General features: G+C 48.0%; 2 protein-coding genes across 8 annotated transcripts in view; one reads left to right on the top strand and one right to left on the bottom strand.

The window, feature by feature from the left end:
• The window catches only part of siz (Brefeldin-resistant Arf-GEF family protein schizo), a 41973-nt gene extending 30721 nt beyond the window's left edge, over window positions 1–11252 (top strand). For 3 of the 7 annotated variants that reach the window (XM_018101049.3, XM_089260543.1, XM_089260544.1), the window contains exons 2-7: window positions 294–1060; window positions 4581–5117; window positions 6858–7363; window positions 7501–8732; window positions 8797–9631; window positions 9698–11252. In XM_018101049.3, coding sequence (XP_017956538.2) covers window positions 774–1060; window positions 4581–5117; window positions 6858–7363; window positions 7501–8732; window positions 8797–9631; window positions 9698–10224 — 3924 coding nt within the window. In that variant the 5' untranslated portion in view covers window positions 294–773 and the 3' untranslated portion in view covers window positions 10225–11252. Of the gene's footprint in view, window positions 1–293; window positions 1061–4130; window positions 4475–4580; window positions 5118–6857; window positions 7364–7500; window positions 8733–8796; window positions 9632–9697 lie in introns of those variants that run through there. The other 4 variants (XM_089260542.1, XM_018101050.3, XM_018101051.3 and 1 more) reach the window with 3 other exon arrangements.
• A 190-nt stretch (window positions 11253–11442) lies between these two features.
• Window positions 11443–15700, bottom strand: part of ko (Stork-head domain-containing protein knockout) — a 64285-nt gene continuing 60027 nt past the window's right edge. The window contains exons 5-8 of the mRNA XM_018101670.3: window positions 15432–15688; window positions 14580–14807; window positions 14361–14512; window positions 11443–14302 (exon numbers count right to left, since the gene is read on the bottom strand). Of these exons, the coding sequence (XP_017957159.1) occupies window positions 12278–14302; window positions 14361–14512; window positions 14580–14807; window positions 15432–15688 (2662 nt within the window). The 3' untranslated portion in view covers window positions 11443–12277. The remainder of the gene's footprint in view (window positions 14303–14360; window positions 14513–14579; window positions 14808–15431; window positions 15689–15700) is intronic.

Raw genomic sequence — 15700 nt, forward strand, 5'->3', positions numbered from 1 at the left:
CGACGACAATAGAAACAAAACAAACAAACACTTTGCAAGTGTCACGCAACCCACTTGTTTCATTAGCGATTGTCACTTGTATTTCTATCTCTTCCTCTCGCATTGGGTGTATCAATTCACGCGCCGTCTCTGTCTCGACCGCTTTATTACAGCAGTTTTGAAGGGCGATCGCATTAAGCGAACTTTGTGCTCGTTGGGTTTGCAATCGAGGTGCGCAATGCGCAAAAGACAGGAACGCGCGTTTGGAATGTCAGTTTAATAAATATATGTATTTAACTAGTATTATCGCTCAGAGGCAACACAAGTACAACGTTATCTAAACGCTCGACTACAGCGGAATGTAGCGAGAGAGGGTAGCAACGAAATATTCCAAAACTAAACCAAAGATCCAAAGGCAAAGAAATTAACGTACATGCAATCAAACATAAATACGTACAAAAATTATAACGAAAGCAAGAACAATAATACAATATAAATGCTAAACACAAATCAAGAAGCAAAACATCAAAGAAGAAATCGATTTGCTAATGAATGAAACGAACGAAAGCAAATCCACAAACAATACAAAACAAAACCGCAAACGTCAAGCGAACAAACAAACCTACGGAAAGTGAAGGCGAAAGTGTAGCCACGCCCAACTGCGCGCGCGCCCGCCCGGCCGTTTCGAGCTAAGCACTCTCTCGATATTGTAACAGTAAAGTGTTTCATTCCAATTGTCTCGAGTCGAATGCGACGTCACTGTCGCAAGCTCCGTTCCCGTTCCCGTTCCGATCATGTCCAAGACGAGCAACAGCAGCAGCAACAAGCACAGTCACAGCAACAATCGTAGGCATCTGGCGGTGCCCGCGTCCGCCTCCTCCCTCGAGGACAGCGGCGGCGAGTCCTTTCTGCAGTACGACAGTGATAAGAAGCCGCCGCCGATTGTTGTCGTTGTGGGTGATGGCCGCAGTCGGGTGCGTCGCGTGGTGCGCACAGCCACGCGACACGTGACCGTTGTCAGTCTCTCCACACGGCACAAGGAGACCCAGACGCACACCTCGCACCATGTGACGGCCGTCAGGTAAGCGCTACGGGATACACAGCGGGCAAAAGGGAAGCGCATTCTGCTTATCACTTATCGCACCCATTGGATCAACTGTCTACGACCCTATTAAAGCGTATTTATGACTGTTTTACAATGTGTTTAGTCTTATCGTTGCATCGTAATTGCCACAGTGTGACTTGTCTAACAGTATGCTTCGTTTCATTTCCATTGCGTTTCATCATCACTGCTATCAATAGTCATGGATCATTTGCATGTATCATTCAACAGTATTGCGCGCTGCAGTGGAACGTGTTTTCAGCAGGGCAGCTCAGATCTGTTAACAGTGCTTTGGAATCTGTTTTTGCTTCAATTCCAACAATAATAATTTGTGCAGTGGAACCAGTTTTCAGCAGGGCAGCTCAGAGCTGTTATTGCCTTAACATTGCATGTTAGTTTTAACAGTGCTGTCATGCACAATAACATTGCATACCTTTAGGCTGTAAGGGTAATGTAATGAAATGCAAATTTCAAAGCTCTGTTAGGTAACATTTTTGGTTGACATGTTGTGTGAAATAAAAATTTGGTTTATTCATAGAAGCACGCAAATAAAAACAATTTCTATTTCGGACGTATTTTTGATAAGATTGAAAGTCAAATCTAATCTTAAGTATGTTTATAAAATTCCCCCTGATAAGTGCAAATTGTTTTTCACACGACTTGACCCCACAATTTATTATTTACTATTAAGATATGTATTTGTGATAAATCATGTATAGAGCTGACATGGGCGCCCACTTCAGCGTGAAGCACTGTGACATGCATGTTATACCACCCGATGCGATGCGTTCGTCTAGCTGCTGTCTGTCTGTCCGATTATCATGTCGGTCTATCTGTCCGGCTGTCTGTCTGTCTATCTGCCTGTTTGTTGTTTTTGACTAGGGCACACTCCATAAAGCATAAGTTCTCAATAGAACACTAATGTAAAATCAATAACGATTACGGTTGCGCTTTAGCGAAAGGCAAAAGGCGGCCGCCGCGGCCGTTGCGGCTCACGCCAGGCAGAGTCGCCGACAGCGTCCGACGGAGGCGACACTTGTTGCATATTAAGCAGGCAGCGAGGAAGTGAGTGCGGCGGCAAGAGGAAGTGGCCTCGGTTCCAACAACAAATTAAAAACGTTGGCTCGCGAGCAAAGCGCTGCCGAGTGTTTGTTTGCGGCGTTGCAAGCCCCATAACATATTCAGATACAGATACAAACACTCAGATACAGATACAGATACAGCTACAGCTAAAGCGACAGCTATGCCCCTGGCAAACAGACAGCTGGACTCATGTGCAACGGCAAACAATTAGGGAAGACGTGTGGCAGATGTTTCTCGCTTGGCCTCAATTTACAAGGCAGGACTCTTGAGCTGCGCACTTAAATCGGGGACGAGCCAGGCGAAGGAGACGGCAGCCTGAGTGAAAGAGAGGCAGATACCGCGTCAAGTTGCTGTTGCCGTTGCCTGGCAACACTAACAAGTTGTTGTTGTCAGGCAGGTAGAGACCTGCGCTAAGGACAATCCGAAACTAATGCCAGGTGCATTTGGGAAGAAAATCGTATTGTACGTGTTCCTGCTCCTCTCGTTATCCTGCCAACCGGTTCCTGCTGCCCGGGTGCAAATCGCAGCTGTTCCCCGTTCAGGTTCTGGTTTGGCCAAAGAAAACACAGTCGGATCACTAGAAGAAACCTATTAGGCCACCAACTGGGCCCCGATTTGAAGCGGTGCGCAGTCGCAGCTATACGAAAGGCATAGTCAATGATTTAAGCCCTGCAATGCAAATCGATTTAAGATTCAATTATTCAGTGACTGCAGCTGTAACTGATCTGAGCTAATTCTTTTTAATCGATATACTTTCTTGTTTATTGCTGTTCTGAGATTTTTAGAAATGTAAATGAAAGGCAGATATAAAATATATAGATATATTTAAGTCTATCAGTTGGACTGGAGAATATAAACATATGAAATATATAAATAAATATGATAAATATGATGATTTACAGAAATCTCAGACTGAATGAAACTAAAATTCGAAAAAATAATTTATTCTAGAATTACATTTCATAAATATTTGATATTATAAGAAACGAGTTCAGCTTTGATTTCTATAATAACATTTATATCTATATCTATATCTATATCTATATCTATATCTATATCTATATCTATATCTATATCTATATCTATATCTATATCTATATCTATATCTATATCTATATCTATATCTATATCTATATCTATATCTATATCTATATCTATATCTATATCTATATCTATATCTATATCTATATCTATATCTATATCTATATCTATATCTATATCTATATCTATATCTATATCTATATCTATATCTATATCTATATCTATATCTATATCTATATCTATATCTATATCTATATCTATATCTATATCTATATCTATATTTATATCTATATCTATATCTATTCTATAACATAATCTATATATCTATATCTTCTTTGTAATTTCCTCTTGTAATTGTTGAATATTTCTTTCAATTCACTTAGAGCTCGACAAAGTTCATGTCATCTGTCGCCAGATTCCTTCAAATAATTCACACTTTCTAATAAGTAGTGAGGGATCTAGGGGAATTTTCGTTCGTTTGTGTTTGTCATCGTTAGCTAATCATTTCCTTAACTTTTACTCCATCCGAAAAGATCCTGATCCGATCCATATGCCATATGGCATTTCGTTTTCAAATCTCTCGCCCTCACCTCACTCTGTTGCCTTTGAGGTCTCCCTCTCAATATCTGGGCCTTTGTGTCGTGGATCCTTTTACGCTTAGGATGTTCCCTTTGTTGTCTGCTCGTATTGTCTATGGCTTCGCAGGGGTAGCAATTGTTTTCTGAGCACAAACAAAACAGATGCATTTTTTGGATGCGTAGGCAGCTGATACCCACACACACACACACACACACACACACACAGACACACACACACAGACACACACACACAGACAGACAGCAAGGCAAAACACGTTTCTGAGCCGCGCTGAGCCGTTGGCTCGAGCAGCTTGTCGAGCTCTGGGCAGACGCTCGGTTTAGTTGAAACGCGAACGTTGCTGGACGACGACGTGATCATCCGGCTCATCGAAATGCTTGAGCGGTGCTTCCTACGTTCGGTCTAACCGAAAGAAATAACTGAACAAAATTAAAAGAAACACGAAAATCGAAATTGAATTTGAATTTGAATAAAATTAAAATAAATTATTACAACTGAATTTGTTTTTATATGTGAATATTCACCGCCTATAACTGTGTTTGGCTTACATCTGTGTGTGTGTGTGCGTGTGTGTATTTGTGTGTGTCTCCGGGTATTTTTCTATTCAAGACTTAAGATCGTAGAATTAGTCAAAATGATAATTTGCATTTCTGGTTTTATAATTGGCGAAAGGTATGCAGCGATCCATTTACATTGGACATTAATCTCAAACGAAAGTTCTGCGTCAAGTCTTGTAATCCGTACTCACGCAACCCTCTCTCCTTGCGCATCCTTGCAGCTTTCCCCAGAAGAGCATCGAGCGCAGTGGCTCCACACAATACGATCTGGCCGGGGCGCCAGTGGGAGCGCACGGCTCCGGCACGGCGACCGACGGCGTCGGTGGATATGTCTACCTACAGAACCACTATGCCGCGGGCGGCGGTCACAACTCCGCCACGACTATCAACTATCCCGCGCCGCAGCATCCGCAGATGATCTACCAGATCCAGCAGTATCCCACGTGCCATCAGCAACAGCAGCAGCACCAACAGCACCAGCACCAACAGCAGCAGCAGCAGCAGCAGCACTACATGCAGGTGCAGGCGGCACCACCGGGCAGTGGGCACTACCACCACCACAACCACCACCTGCTGCACGGCCATGGGCACCACCACCACCACGGCGGTGCCGTGGTCATCGCCGGCAGCGGCGTAGGCACCGGGGCAGGAGCCGGCGCAATAGTGCTGCAGCAGCAGCAACAGCAGCAGAGCATGCACAAGAAGAACTCCATACGGAATGGCGGGGATGTGCTGAAGCGCACGCGCGCCCAGTCCGCGTAAGTGTGACTCAATAAATGATAAACGATATGAACTAGGTGTAGTGCAAGGCAGAAGAAGAGCAGCTATCGAGCAGCTATCGAGCAGCTGCCCAGCAGCTGGGCAACGGCTCGCTGGGGACACCTTGGCTAACCAAATTAGCTTGGACTTTGCACTGCGCCCAAGTGACTTGATAAGAGATAAAGACCCGATATCCAGATTAGGCCCTGAGGCGCGATAACAACCTGTGCACATGGGGCGTATGTAAATGTTTGCGTCGCAGCTGACAGCTGACTCTGACTAGAGAGGGTAGCGCCCAGACTCCCAGCCTCAGACCCCAGTCCCAGTCGCAGACCCAGTTGCGAGTCAAGAAGTGAGGAGTAAACACTTTTCAGCTGTTTCAAACATAATGCAAAACTGATAAGGGAACAAAGAGAATAGGTAATATATGTCCGATAAAAAGAAAAACTTTGATTCAGTTACGAATTCCAGCAATCTGAAACCCCACTATATTGGCAAGGTAGTCTTTGCTTGAACAATATGAGAATTACAAGTGCTCATATGAAAATTCGAATGATAGATTATTTCTTTTCTGTTCCAGTTAGGTAAATTGTTAATTTCTCTTTCTTTATATTTTCAAAATTAAATTTTTTCAAATATAAACAAAATCAGACAACTATACGAATATTAATTGTTGGTAAACAAGAGAAATACGAATATTATTTATTGATATATATTAGCTTATAATTAAGCTTAGTGAATAGTCGATAAAGATAATATATAAGGATAAGGGCCAGCGAGTGCACATTTATTTATAAACAGCTTCAATTATTTTGATTAGATAACAATTGCATATACTATTCAAATGCTATGAATCAGCTATCAAATTGCCCAAATTCTGTCTGTATCTGTATACTTCATACTCCCATTACCATATTCAATGGGTTCAGGTTACGAGACTCGTGTAATCCGTCCTAGACTTTTTGACGTCATTTCTCATTGAATATCTCTTATCAATTTATCTCGAGCTTCTGTGGGCACAATAGAGCTTTTATAAAAAGCTCTTGCTTCAAAGAACGATCTAGACTAAATAATTGCTCAAATGATAACGGTTCTTTAGCAAATATTTAACTTTATGCCTCCTGTCAGAGGGAGAGAGAGAGAGAGAGAGAGAGAGAGAGAGAGAGAGACAGACTGATAGCAATCTCGTTACTAAATACATTTTAGGCAAAATGTAAGAGTGCCTGGAATAGATTCGTTTTATGATCCCGAGTGTATCAGTTAGCCGCGCCTAAATTCCCGTTTTAGGTTCATTAGGCATTTGCTTATTAGAGCTTCGATTCTGCATGAGAAATGGCTGACTTTGAAACAAAACTAACTGTGCATTGGCATGTCTTGGAGCTGACTCTGCTATCGGCCAAGATCGGAATGAAAATTTGGGGGAATTGTTTTATGTTTTTACGGCAATACGCAAATTCGCCGTCGCTCCCTTGGCTTGGCTCGCTGCTCGTGGCAACATTTTAATCAGGTCGACAGCTCGCGCAGTATCTCAAAGATACACACACACACACACAGACACACACGCGCCTCAAACAAACGGCGCTATCTTATCAAATGGCTGCGACTTGGGGCAGTGGTGCGCAAATGCTCCCAGTCTAGCGACACGCCTTGGCGCAGATTCTTGATTCTTGCTGTTTTGGCGTAGTGTCTACTCGCCCTTTGCTAGACTTGACTAACTGAGAATTGGAATCGCCCTGCAGGTACGAGCTATCGCAGGATCTGCTGGACAAACAGATCGAGCTGCTGGAGCGCAAGTACGGCGGCGTGCGGGCCCGCAATGCGGCAGTCACCATTCAGCGCGCCTTCCGACACTACATGATGGTCAAGAAGTTCGCCTCGATCACGGCCATGGCCAAGGCCGAGAAGCGCCTCAGTCGCCGCATGGTGGTCACCGCCTCCAGCATGACCCTGGCCGAGGAGAGCGCCTCCGCGAATGCCTCGCTATCGTCTGCCTACGGCAGTGCCACAGAATCTCAGCTAGAGCAGCAGCAGCAGCAGCAGCAGCAGCAGCAGCAACAACAGCAACAACAACAGCAACAACAGCAGCAGCAGCAGCAGACGGGACAGCACCAGCCACGTGTGACCATCATGGCGGGTCCGCCAGGTGCCGCCTCGCCCGGACTCTCACGGACGCCCCCAACGCGCTCGCTCTCGATGCGCGAGCGCCGCCAGCTGGACTGCAGTCCCATTCCACGCAGTCAGTCGGGTGAGTTTTACTTTGGGCTTGGGTTTGAATTTGAGTTCGAGTCTCGCTTTGAGTTTTGAGCCAAATCAGTTGTCAATTACTGTACTGCTTGGGAAAGGCATTAGACAGCGCTAACAGACATTCCTCTTGCAACGCAGGCGCCTCACCCGTGTCCATTGGCAGCTCCACAACCTCCGTGTCCGGCCTGGCCTCGCATCCGCACGTCAACCTGCTGCACGCCGCCGAGCCGCACTACTACAATGCGCAGGCGATGCCGACAGCCGCCGCGTACTACACCAGCTACCACGGCTCGCCGCACGAGCTCAGCTACGCCAGCTCGGCGGACACCTCGCTGAATGCCTCCTGGGTGAACACCAGCGGCCACTCGCCGCACACGCCCTACTACTCGGCGGCGCAGATCTACATGCGGCCCAAGGGCGGCAGCACCACGCCCACGCCCAGCTGCGGCAGTCAGGGCAGCGGCAGCGGTAAGAAGGTGCCGCCGGAGGTGCCCAAGCGCACGTCCTCGATCACGGCCCAGCAGCAGAGCCAGCTGCTGATGATGCAGCGGCAGACGCCGCCGCCGCCCTCGCTGCTGCGCACCAACGGGCTCTGCAAGACGGCCGAGAACGGCAGCCTGACGTCCGTGCAGAGCTCCGGCTCGGACTCGAGCATCACCTCGGCGGAGCGCAACATCAACAGCGACCTGGGCTCCGACCGCAGCAACTCCCCGCACACCTGGAAGCGCGGCACGGCGCTCAACAGCTCGCAGCAGTTCTCCACGCACTCGGCGGACTCCGTGGGCGCCGCCGGCCAACTGCAGGTGGTGGTGGCAGCGGCCACCGCGCCGGGCGGCGTGCCGCCCACAGACGACCACGCCATCTCCTCGCACACCAGCGCCGCCCAGTACGAGCAGCACGAGCAGCAGCAGCACGAACAGCAGCAGCTGCAGGCGGCGGCCGCCGCGGCGGGCGTGCCCCCCAACTACAAGATGTCGGAGACGATTCGCAAGCGCCAGTACCGCGTGGGGCTCAATCTGTTCAACAAGAAGCCGGAGAAGGGCATCACGTACTTGATCCGGCGCGGATTCCTGGAGAACACGCCGCAGGGCGTCGCCCGCTTCCTGATCACGCGCAAGGGCCTCTCGCGGCAGATGATTGGCGAGTATCTGGGCAATCTGCAGAACCAGTTCAACATGGCGGTGCTCAGCTGCTTCGCCATGGAGCTGGACCTCTCCGGGCGGCAGGTGGACGTCGCGCTGCGCAAGTTCCAGGCCTACTTCCGCATGCCCGGCGAGGCGCAGAAGATTGAGCGGCTGATGGAGGTCTTCTCGCAGCGCTACTGCGAGTGCAATCCGGACATTGTGGGGCGGCTGAGGTCATCCGATACGGTGAGTCCAATGTGGATATGCGGGCGGTCGCTCCTTTACTTAGCCTTTGTGTTGCTTCTTGCAGATCTTTGTGCTGGCTTTCGCCATCATCATGCTGAACACGGATCTGCATACGCCCAATCTGAAGCCGGAGCGGCGCATGCGCGTCGAGGACTTCATCAAGAACTTGCGCGGCATCGATGACTGTCACGACATAGACAGGGACATGCTGGTCGGCATCTTCGAGCGCGTCAAGTCGGATGAGTTCAAGCCAGGCAGCGACCATGTGACCCAAGTGATGAAGGTCCAGGCCACCATTGTGGGCAAGAAGCCGAATCTGGCCCTGCCCCATCGACGGCTCGTGTGCTACTGTCGCCTGTACGAGATACCCGACGTGAACAAGAAGGAGCGACCCGGCGTGCACCAGCGCGAGGTGTTCCTGTTCAACGATCTGCTGGTCATTACCAAAATCTTTAGCAAGAAGAAGACCTCCGTGACGTACACGTTCCGCAACAGCTTCCCGCTCTGCGGCGCCGTGGTCAGCCTGCTGGACTTGCCAAACTATCCGTTCTGCATTCAGCTCTCCCAGAAGGTGGACGGCAAGATCCTGATCACCTTCAATGCGCGCAACGAGCACGATCGCTGCAAGTTCGCCGAGGATCTCAAGGAGTCCATCAGTGAAATGGACGAAATGGAGGCGCTGCGCATTGAGGCCGAACTCGAGCGGCAGAAGTCGGCGCGCAATCGCGCCACCGGCAACGCGGACAACCGCGACAGCGGCGTGGCCGATGTCGAGGTCTGTCCATGTCCCTATCAGCCCGGCACTCAGGCGGCGGGCGAGCAGGCGTCCAGCTCGACGGACTCCAATCAGCTGAAGCGCAGCGCCCTCAGCAACAGTTTGCTGGACATGCATGAGCAATGTAAGCGATATTGTTGAGTTTCTGTCTAATCGACTTGTTGCTAATCTGTGTCTAATCCCTCTCCAGTTGGCAACGAGAAGCCCCAGCGGCGTGGCAGCGTCGGTTCCCTGGACAGCGGCATGAGCATCTCATTCCAGTCGACAACCACGTCGAGTGCGTCGAGGGAAAACGCGGCCGCCATCGCAGCTGCCGCCAACGCGGCCAATGCGGCCTCCAAAATCCGCTTTAACCTGCAGGCCACCACCAGCAACGTCTATGCCGCGCCTGGCATGCAGGCCTACACGCACGCCAACTTCGTGCAGCAGTCGCAGGCGGCTTACATGCTGCAGCAGCAGCAAATGATTCAACAGCAGCAGGTGGCGCAGGCTCAGATGCAGGCGCACGCTCAGGCTCAGGCTCAGGCACAGGCACAAGCCCAAGCCCAGGCCCAAGCTCAGGCCCAAGCACAAGCTCAAGCACAAGCACAAGCGCAAGCACAAGCGCAAGCACAAGCGCAGGCGCAGACACAGCCAGGACCTGTGGTAATGGGCCGTATACCAGGTCGAGAGCGCAAGGCATCGCGGTCAGATGACTCGCGCTCCACAGAAGTCTAAACATGGCGCAGTATTTGTACATTCAGTTTAATATATATATATGTATATATATACAGATACGCATTCTACACCCACATCTATATATATATCTATATATCTGAAGCATGCGCGTAGATTGAAATTTGTGTGATCCGACACGAACCGAACCGAATCGAACCGAAAGCCATTTTCAGCACACAAACATACAACACCTAACACCTAACGAAACAGCAGCTACAATATGAATTCTTAATGTTCCTTCATTCTCTGCTAATATTATTGTACATAAATTGCATATTTGTCTATTAACGCGATTGAAATGCGACTTAAGTAAGTTTTCAAAACTAATTGTACATATTTAACAACATTTATCAAAAACTTATATATATATATATATATATATATATATATATATATATATATATATATATATATATATATATATATATATATATATATATATATATATATATGCATATATTTATCTCTAACTAATCATCTTTTCAAATACCCTCTATGATCGTCGCAGACCCGTGCACACGATCGGTTAGCTGATAACAGAAGAAAACCCATTTTTGAAATACATTTTCAGCAAGTAGAACCCACTTTTGCTAGCGTACTAGTGTTTTCTTTTGTGTCTAATCCCCTTTCTATCTAAAACATTATACGATTAACTTAAACACGTAGTTTTAATTCTAAAACCAATCCACGATAAGTGGCGCTTTGTATATTACTTATTTCATATACCATAATTAAGTTCGAGTAACTTAAACGATCGTAAATCTATATATATAAATACATATATATATATATATATATATACCGCGTGTGTGTGTATATAACATGAATATTAACTTAAAATCAATTAGCTATAATTATTCATATTTATAGAGCCAAAACTACCCAAAACCTAAAATATTAAAAAATAATAATTCGCAAAAGTGTATGAAAAACCAACCCGGATATAAATATATATATATAAATAAACATAAATATGTGAAAATGAAAAGACTTAAAAATTTAAATAAATGAAAAGAAATAATACCAAATTTCAAGTGTTTCATTCAAGATATAATAATAATATGAATATTTTGATGGCAATCGTTTGCATAGACACTCCCAAATGAGATTACCATCTTACGATTTTGGGCAGTCAAATCAGTTGGATCCATTTAGTCGATGCTGATGCTGCTGATGGAGTTCTTAGAATATTGAATTGAAATAAGATAAAATCATTCAATTTATATAAATTTGTATATTTCATATTTATTAGTGATTTCAACTTATTTATATTATTGCTGACTCTACTAGTTAAGGCCTTGTACAAAATTATTGTATTTCTGTTGTAGGTGCTAAATTCTATATTCGTAGTAGATTCTTATAATGGGTATTTGTGTGTGTAGAAGGGCGTGTATACGTGTGAGTGTGTGTGTGTGCGTGTGTGTTCGTATCATATGTAGAATAGGGTTGCTCTATGGGCATGTTAGTCTAAACATTTATTGCTTTAAACAAATATACAAAAACTAAGTTACGGGGGATTCCAATCAAGTGGAGTGAAATATTACGGAATATCTTTACAATCAAAGAGGGAAAAGGAAAAGGGGAGGTGAGCGTTGATCTCTACTTATAATAAATTGCACTTGCAAACTCTGTCAGATGCATTCGGGTGATTCGCGAGTGTAATGGGGTGCTCGTTGTGGATGGGATCCAAAGTATAAACATTAAAATTAAACTAAACTTATTTTGGCACTGTAAATAAAAAATTGCTTCCGATTTAAAAGAACATTCGTAAAACCTAAATAAGAGTACAGAGAGAAAACAAATAGAAAAAGAAAAGAAATATAATTGTTACTACGCAACGGAAACAAACGCATTTTAAATAACCCATATTCGTCAATCGAAAATAAATTACAGAGTTTGATTTTATAAATTCAATTCAATTCTGCTTGCTGCTGCTCGTCCAAGGTTTCGTTTGATTATGCTAAGCTGAAGCGGCCTCCTGGTCCAACAGAGTTGCTCTGTTCACCGGAGGCGCCTACACTACCTCTCTACATCTTTCTCTCTGATATCTCTACTAGACCATGCCAAAGTCCGTGCACACGGTGGGGGCTGTTGTTGCCGCTGCCGCCGTTGTCGTCTGGTTATTCTGTTGCTTTTCCTGGGCATTGCTGGCAGCCACTGCAGCCGCCGCCGCCGCCGCCATATTCAGCTCCACGAGCGTGTCGATGCTGTTGAGGCTCACCCCTTGAAGTATTTTGCGTGCCGCCAGCGACGTAAAATTGAAGGACAGGTCCGTGAGGCTGGGGAAATTATAGAGCTCCTCGTTACCAGTTCCCAGAACGTTGCCGATGCCATGCTGCTCCAGAGACTCCTTGGTTAGGCTCAGCCGCCTGTCCATGGCCTCCTTGTCAATGGCCTTGTCATTAGCATGATCCTTCAGCGCCAGGTTCGGCTCGCTGCCCAGCGGATTGCTAGACTTGTGCAGCAGATGCGCGAGCGCCAGCTCATCGCCATTCATGGTGCGCTTCTGCAGCTGGCAGACAGACTCGTAGCAAAGGTTCTTCAGATCACTGCTGCTGTTCATGAGCTTGTGGTTGCTCTGCGAGGGCGCCAAGTCCTTGGAGTGCTTCTCATAGAAATTCAGATTGCCCACCGAGCCGGCTATTTCGAAGTCCTGGTTGGCCAAGGCAGCCAATTTCAGTGGGTGCTGCTGCTGCTGCTCCCCACACGGCGAATTCGGTTGCGATTCATTCTTGAGCACGTTGTTCTTGTAGGCGATCCCATTGGCCAGCTGCAGGCACAGCTTGCGGTTGTTGTTCATGGTGCCCTCGTTGTTGGTGTTCTTGGCGTATTTGCCGCCATCATACGAGGGCGTCTCAGTGGCCGTATTCTCCGGCGAGCTCTCGCTGATGAACGAAATGGAGTCGCACGTCTCCGAGTTGGCCTCCGTCTCGCTCAGCGGATGCTCGGGCACCGACTCGGGCCTAGCTGGCGTGGAAGTGGCCATTGGCACGGATGCAGCTGGCGGCGCAGCTGCTGCTGTCGTCTGCTTGGAGAGCGTCTTCTTGATGATCTCGCCCTTCTCGTTCGTCATGGTCTCATTGTTAATGATGAACACATTCGAATTCTCCAACATTTTGCCATTCTCCAGCGTGATCACACTCCTCACCGGCGAGTTCTGCACAAAGATCTTGGTGCTGGGTATGCTTTGGCCGCCGCCACTCGAGCTGGTGGTCACCTGCAGCGTGATGGAGTTGTTGCTGCTCGAATTGGGCACTCCATTGGGACTGCTGTTCGTGGGGTAGCTCAGCTCCTCCATTATGCGGCTAGGCGTGCTCGCCCGTTGCCTCTGCGCCTGCGCTTGCGCTTCTGCCACACGCGCTCTCATCGCCTGATGGCGCGGCGTGCCGCGCGGCGAGCCATTGAGCAACAGTATGGAGCGCGTGCTGCCATTTGTGTTTGTGCTGGGAGCCACTACAGCCGTGTTCGTGGAGCACTGTGAGTCCAGACTAGAGTGGCCACTGGTCTTCTGGCTGAATGAAACCTTGCCGCTGTCAATGCTGGATGGGCCGCTGGCAAGCATTGACGTCTTGCAGGACTCCAGACTGGATGGCCCGCTGCTCTGCAGACTGCGGTAGGCCGTCTTGTTGTCTGAGCAGCCATTCATCACGATCAGCCCATCCGTCTGCCGCTTGCCCGACGAGGCGCACTTCAGCGTCGAGGAGCGAGCCGGCGAGCTCTCGAAGATGTGCTTGCCGATGACCGACTTCTGCGCTGTTTTCTGCTGCATCGACGATGGCGTTGGCGTCGTTGTGTGCAGACGCGACAGCGTCGCCGAGGAGTGATTTATTTTGGTGTGATTGCCGGCATTGCCGCTTCCGCTGCTGGCTGGGATGGACTGAGTGGAACGAGGTAGCGAACTGCTGCAGTAGACGGGCGACCGCCGGCGTATGGGTGAGCAGTCCCTGGAGGATATAAGGAACGTCGACTCGCTGGACATGTGGCGGCGATGGCGACGCGGCAGGGTCGACGACCGCTGGCTCAGCTCAGAGCCGTCGTAGAACGTCGAATTGGAAAGCGTATGAACCGAGGGCATGTCCTGCGGCAAGAGAAAAGATTTACAATTAAAACGTTGATTGAGCGTGATGCCAACTTACGTGATCTGCGGTTTGGGTGCCCACGCTATGCAGATGGACGGCGCGCGTGTTGAACCACTCGGCGGGCGGAAACTGTGCCGAGTACGTCTCAATCTGGCGCTGCTTGGCGCGTCCGCTGCGTCGGAACAGCCGTGAGAGCAAAGATCCTTTTTCTGCAAACGGAATAGAATCTCTCAGATAACGAATGTCCTTTCCAGTTCTAGCTGCTCCGCTACTTACTGGGGGATGACGAATCTGTGCTTTGGTATTCCGAGCTGCTACTGTCCGTCGTGTTAAGCGTCTGGGCATAGGTTTTGGACAGGCTGCGGGTCGAGGCGCAGCGTTGCAGGCGCTTAGATGAGCCAAAGAGCCGCAAACTGTGCCGGCGTTCCAAGCTGCGCGGCGTCGGAAATGATGCGCTGCGTCGCTTGGCCGCACGCGGATAAATAATCTTATCATTGGGATTACCTGTTTGGAAAATAATTATACCTTAGTAAATATATTGTGACAAACAAATTGGCTTGAACAAGTTAGCTGTAGCCCCAGCCCGACTAGGACTGTGCGCCACGTCTTTACGTAGTGTCTATGGGTTGATCTAGTATACCAATACAACAATCTCAGAGCTCAGCATTTTTTTGCTTTTACAAATTCCCTTATCAACCTGTACTCCTCCAGCTTTCTCTATAAGTTCGATAAGGTTTTTGACCGACATTAAAAGGGGAAATTTAACAAATAACTATTACAGGGACCTCTAAAACATGTGCTTAACTTTCATGGGCTTAGAGATTGACGCATACATGCCCGGGCGTTGTTGTCCTAATTGAGAATATATATACTACATTGGGTCTGCCACGCCTCCTTCTTCATGTAAAATACATTTTATTTCACATTTGGATTTAGGGCATATGTAGTCAAATAGAGTACATTATTAAAGACGGTTCAATTCAGCAAAATTATATCTGAAATGAACGACATTCGCCTCTCAGAGAAACTACGACTTCGAAATGCGCGCATCTTGAACCCATCTGAAACCGTCCTCTGAGCCTTATGCCATAATCTTAGGGTAGAACTGCAACTTGACAGCCGACTTGCCTCCACAGATAACATCCGCCAGATTGGTTTGAATGCATTGATGCGTTAGGTCACCATCCCGTTCCGTGGATATTTCGCCGTACAGCGAGTGCAGGGCCTCCGCATTAGACATAAGCATAGTGCGTGCCTCCGGCGGAACGACGTCCTGCTGGTGCTCCTCCTCCGTCAGCTGAGAGAAGACTAGGCTGCCGTTGGTGCTGTGGCCGCCATTGAGCTGGTGATGATTGCTGCGCGGACGTGACCGACTGCGACGGCGTCTGCAACGGATT

The sequence above is a fragment of the Drosophila navojoa genome, chromosome 4 (assembly GCF_054131105.1).
Source record: "Drosophila navojoa isolate 15081-1374.11 chromosome 4, UAZ_NAV_1.0, whole genome shotgun sequence".
Lineage (NCBI taxonomy): Eukaryota > Metazoa > Arthropoda > Insecta > Diptera > Drosophilidae > Drosophila > Drosophila navojoa.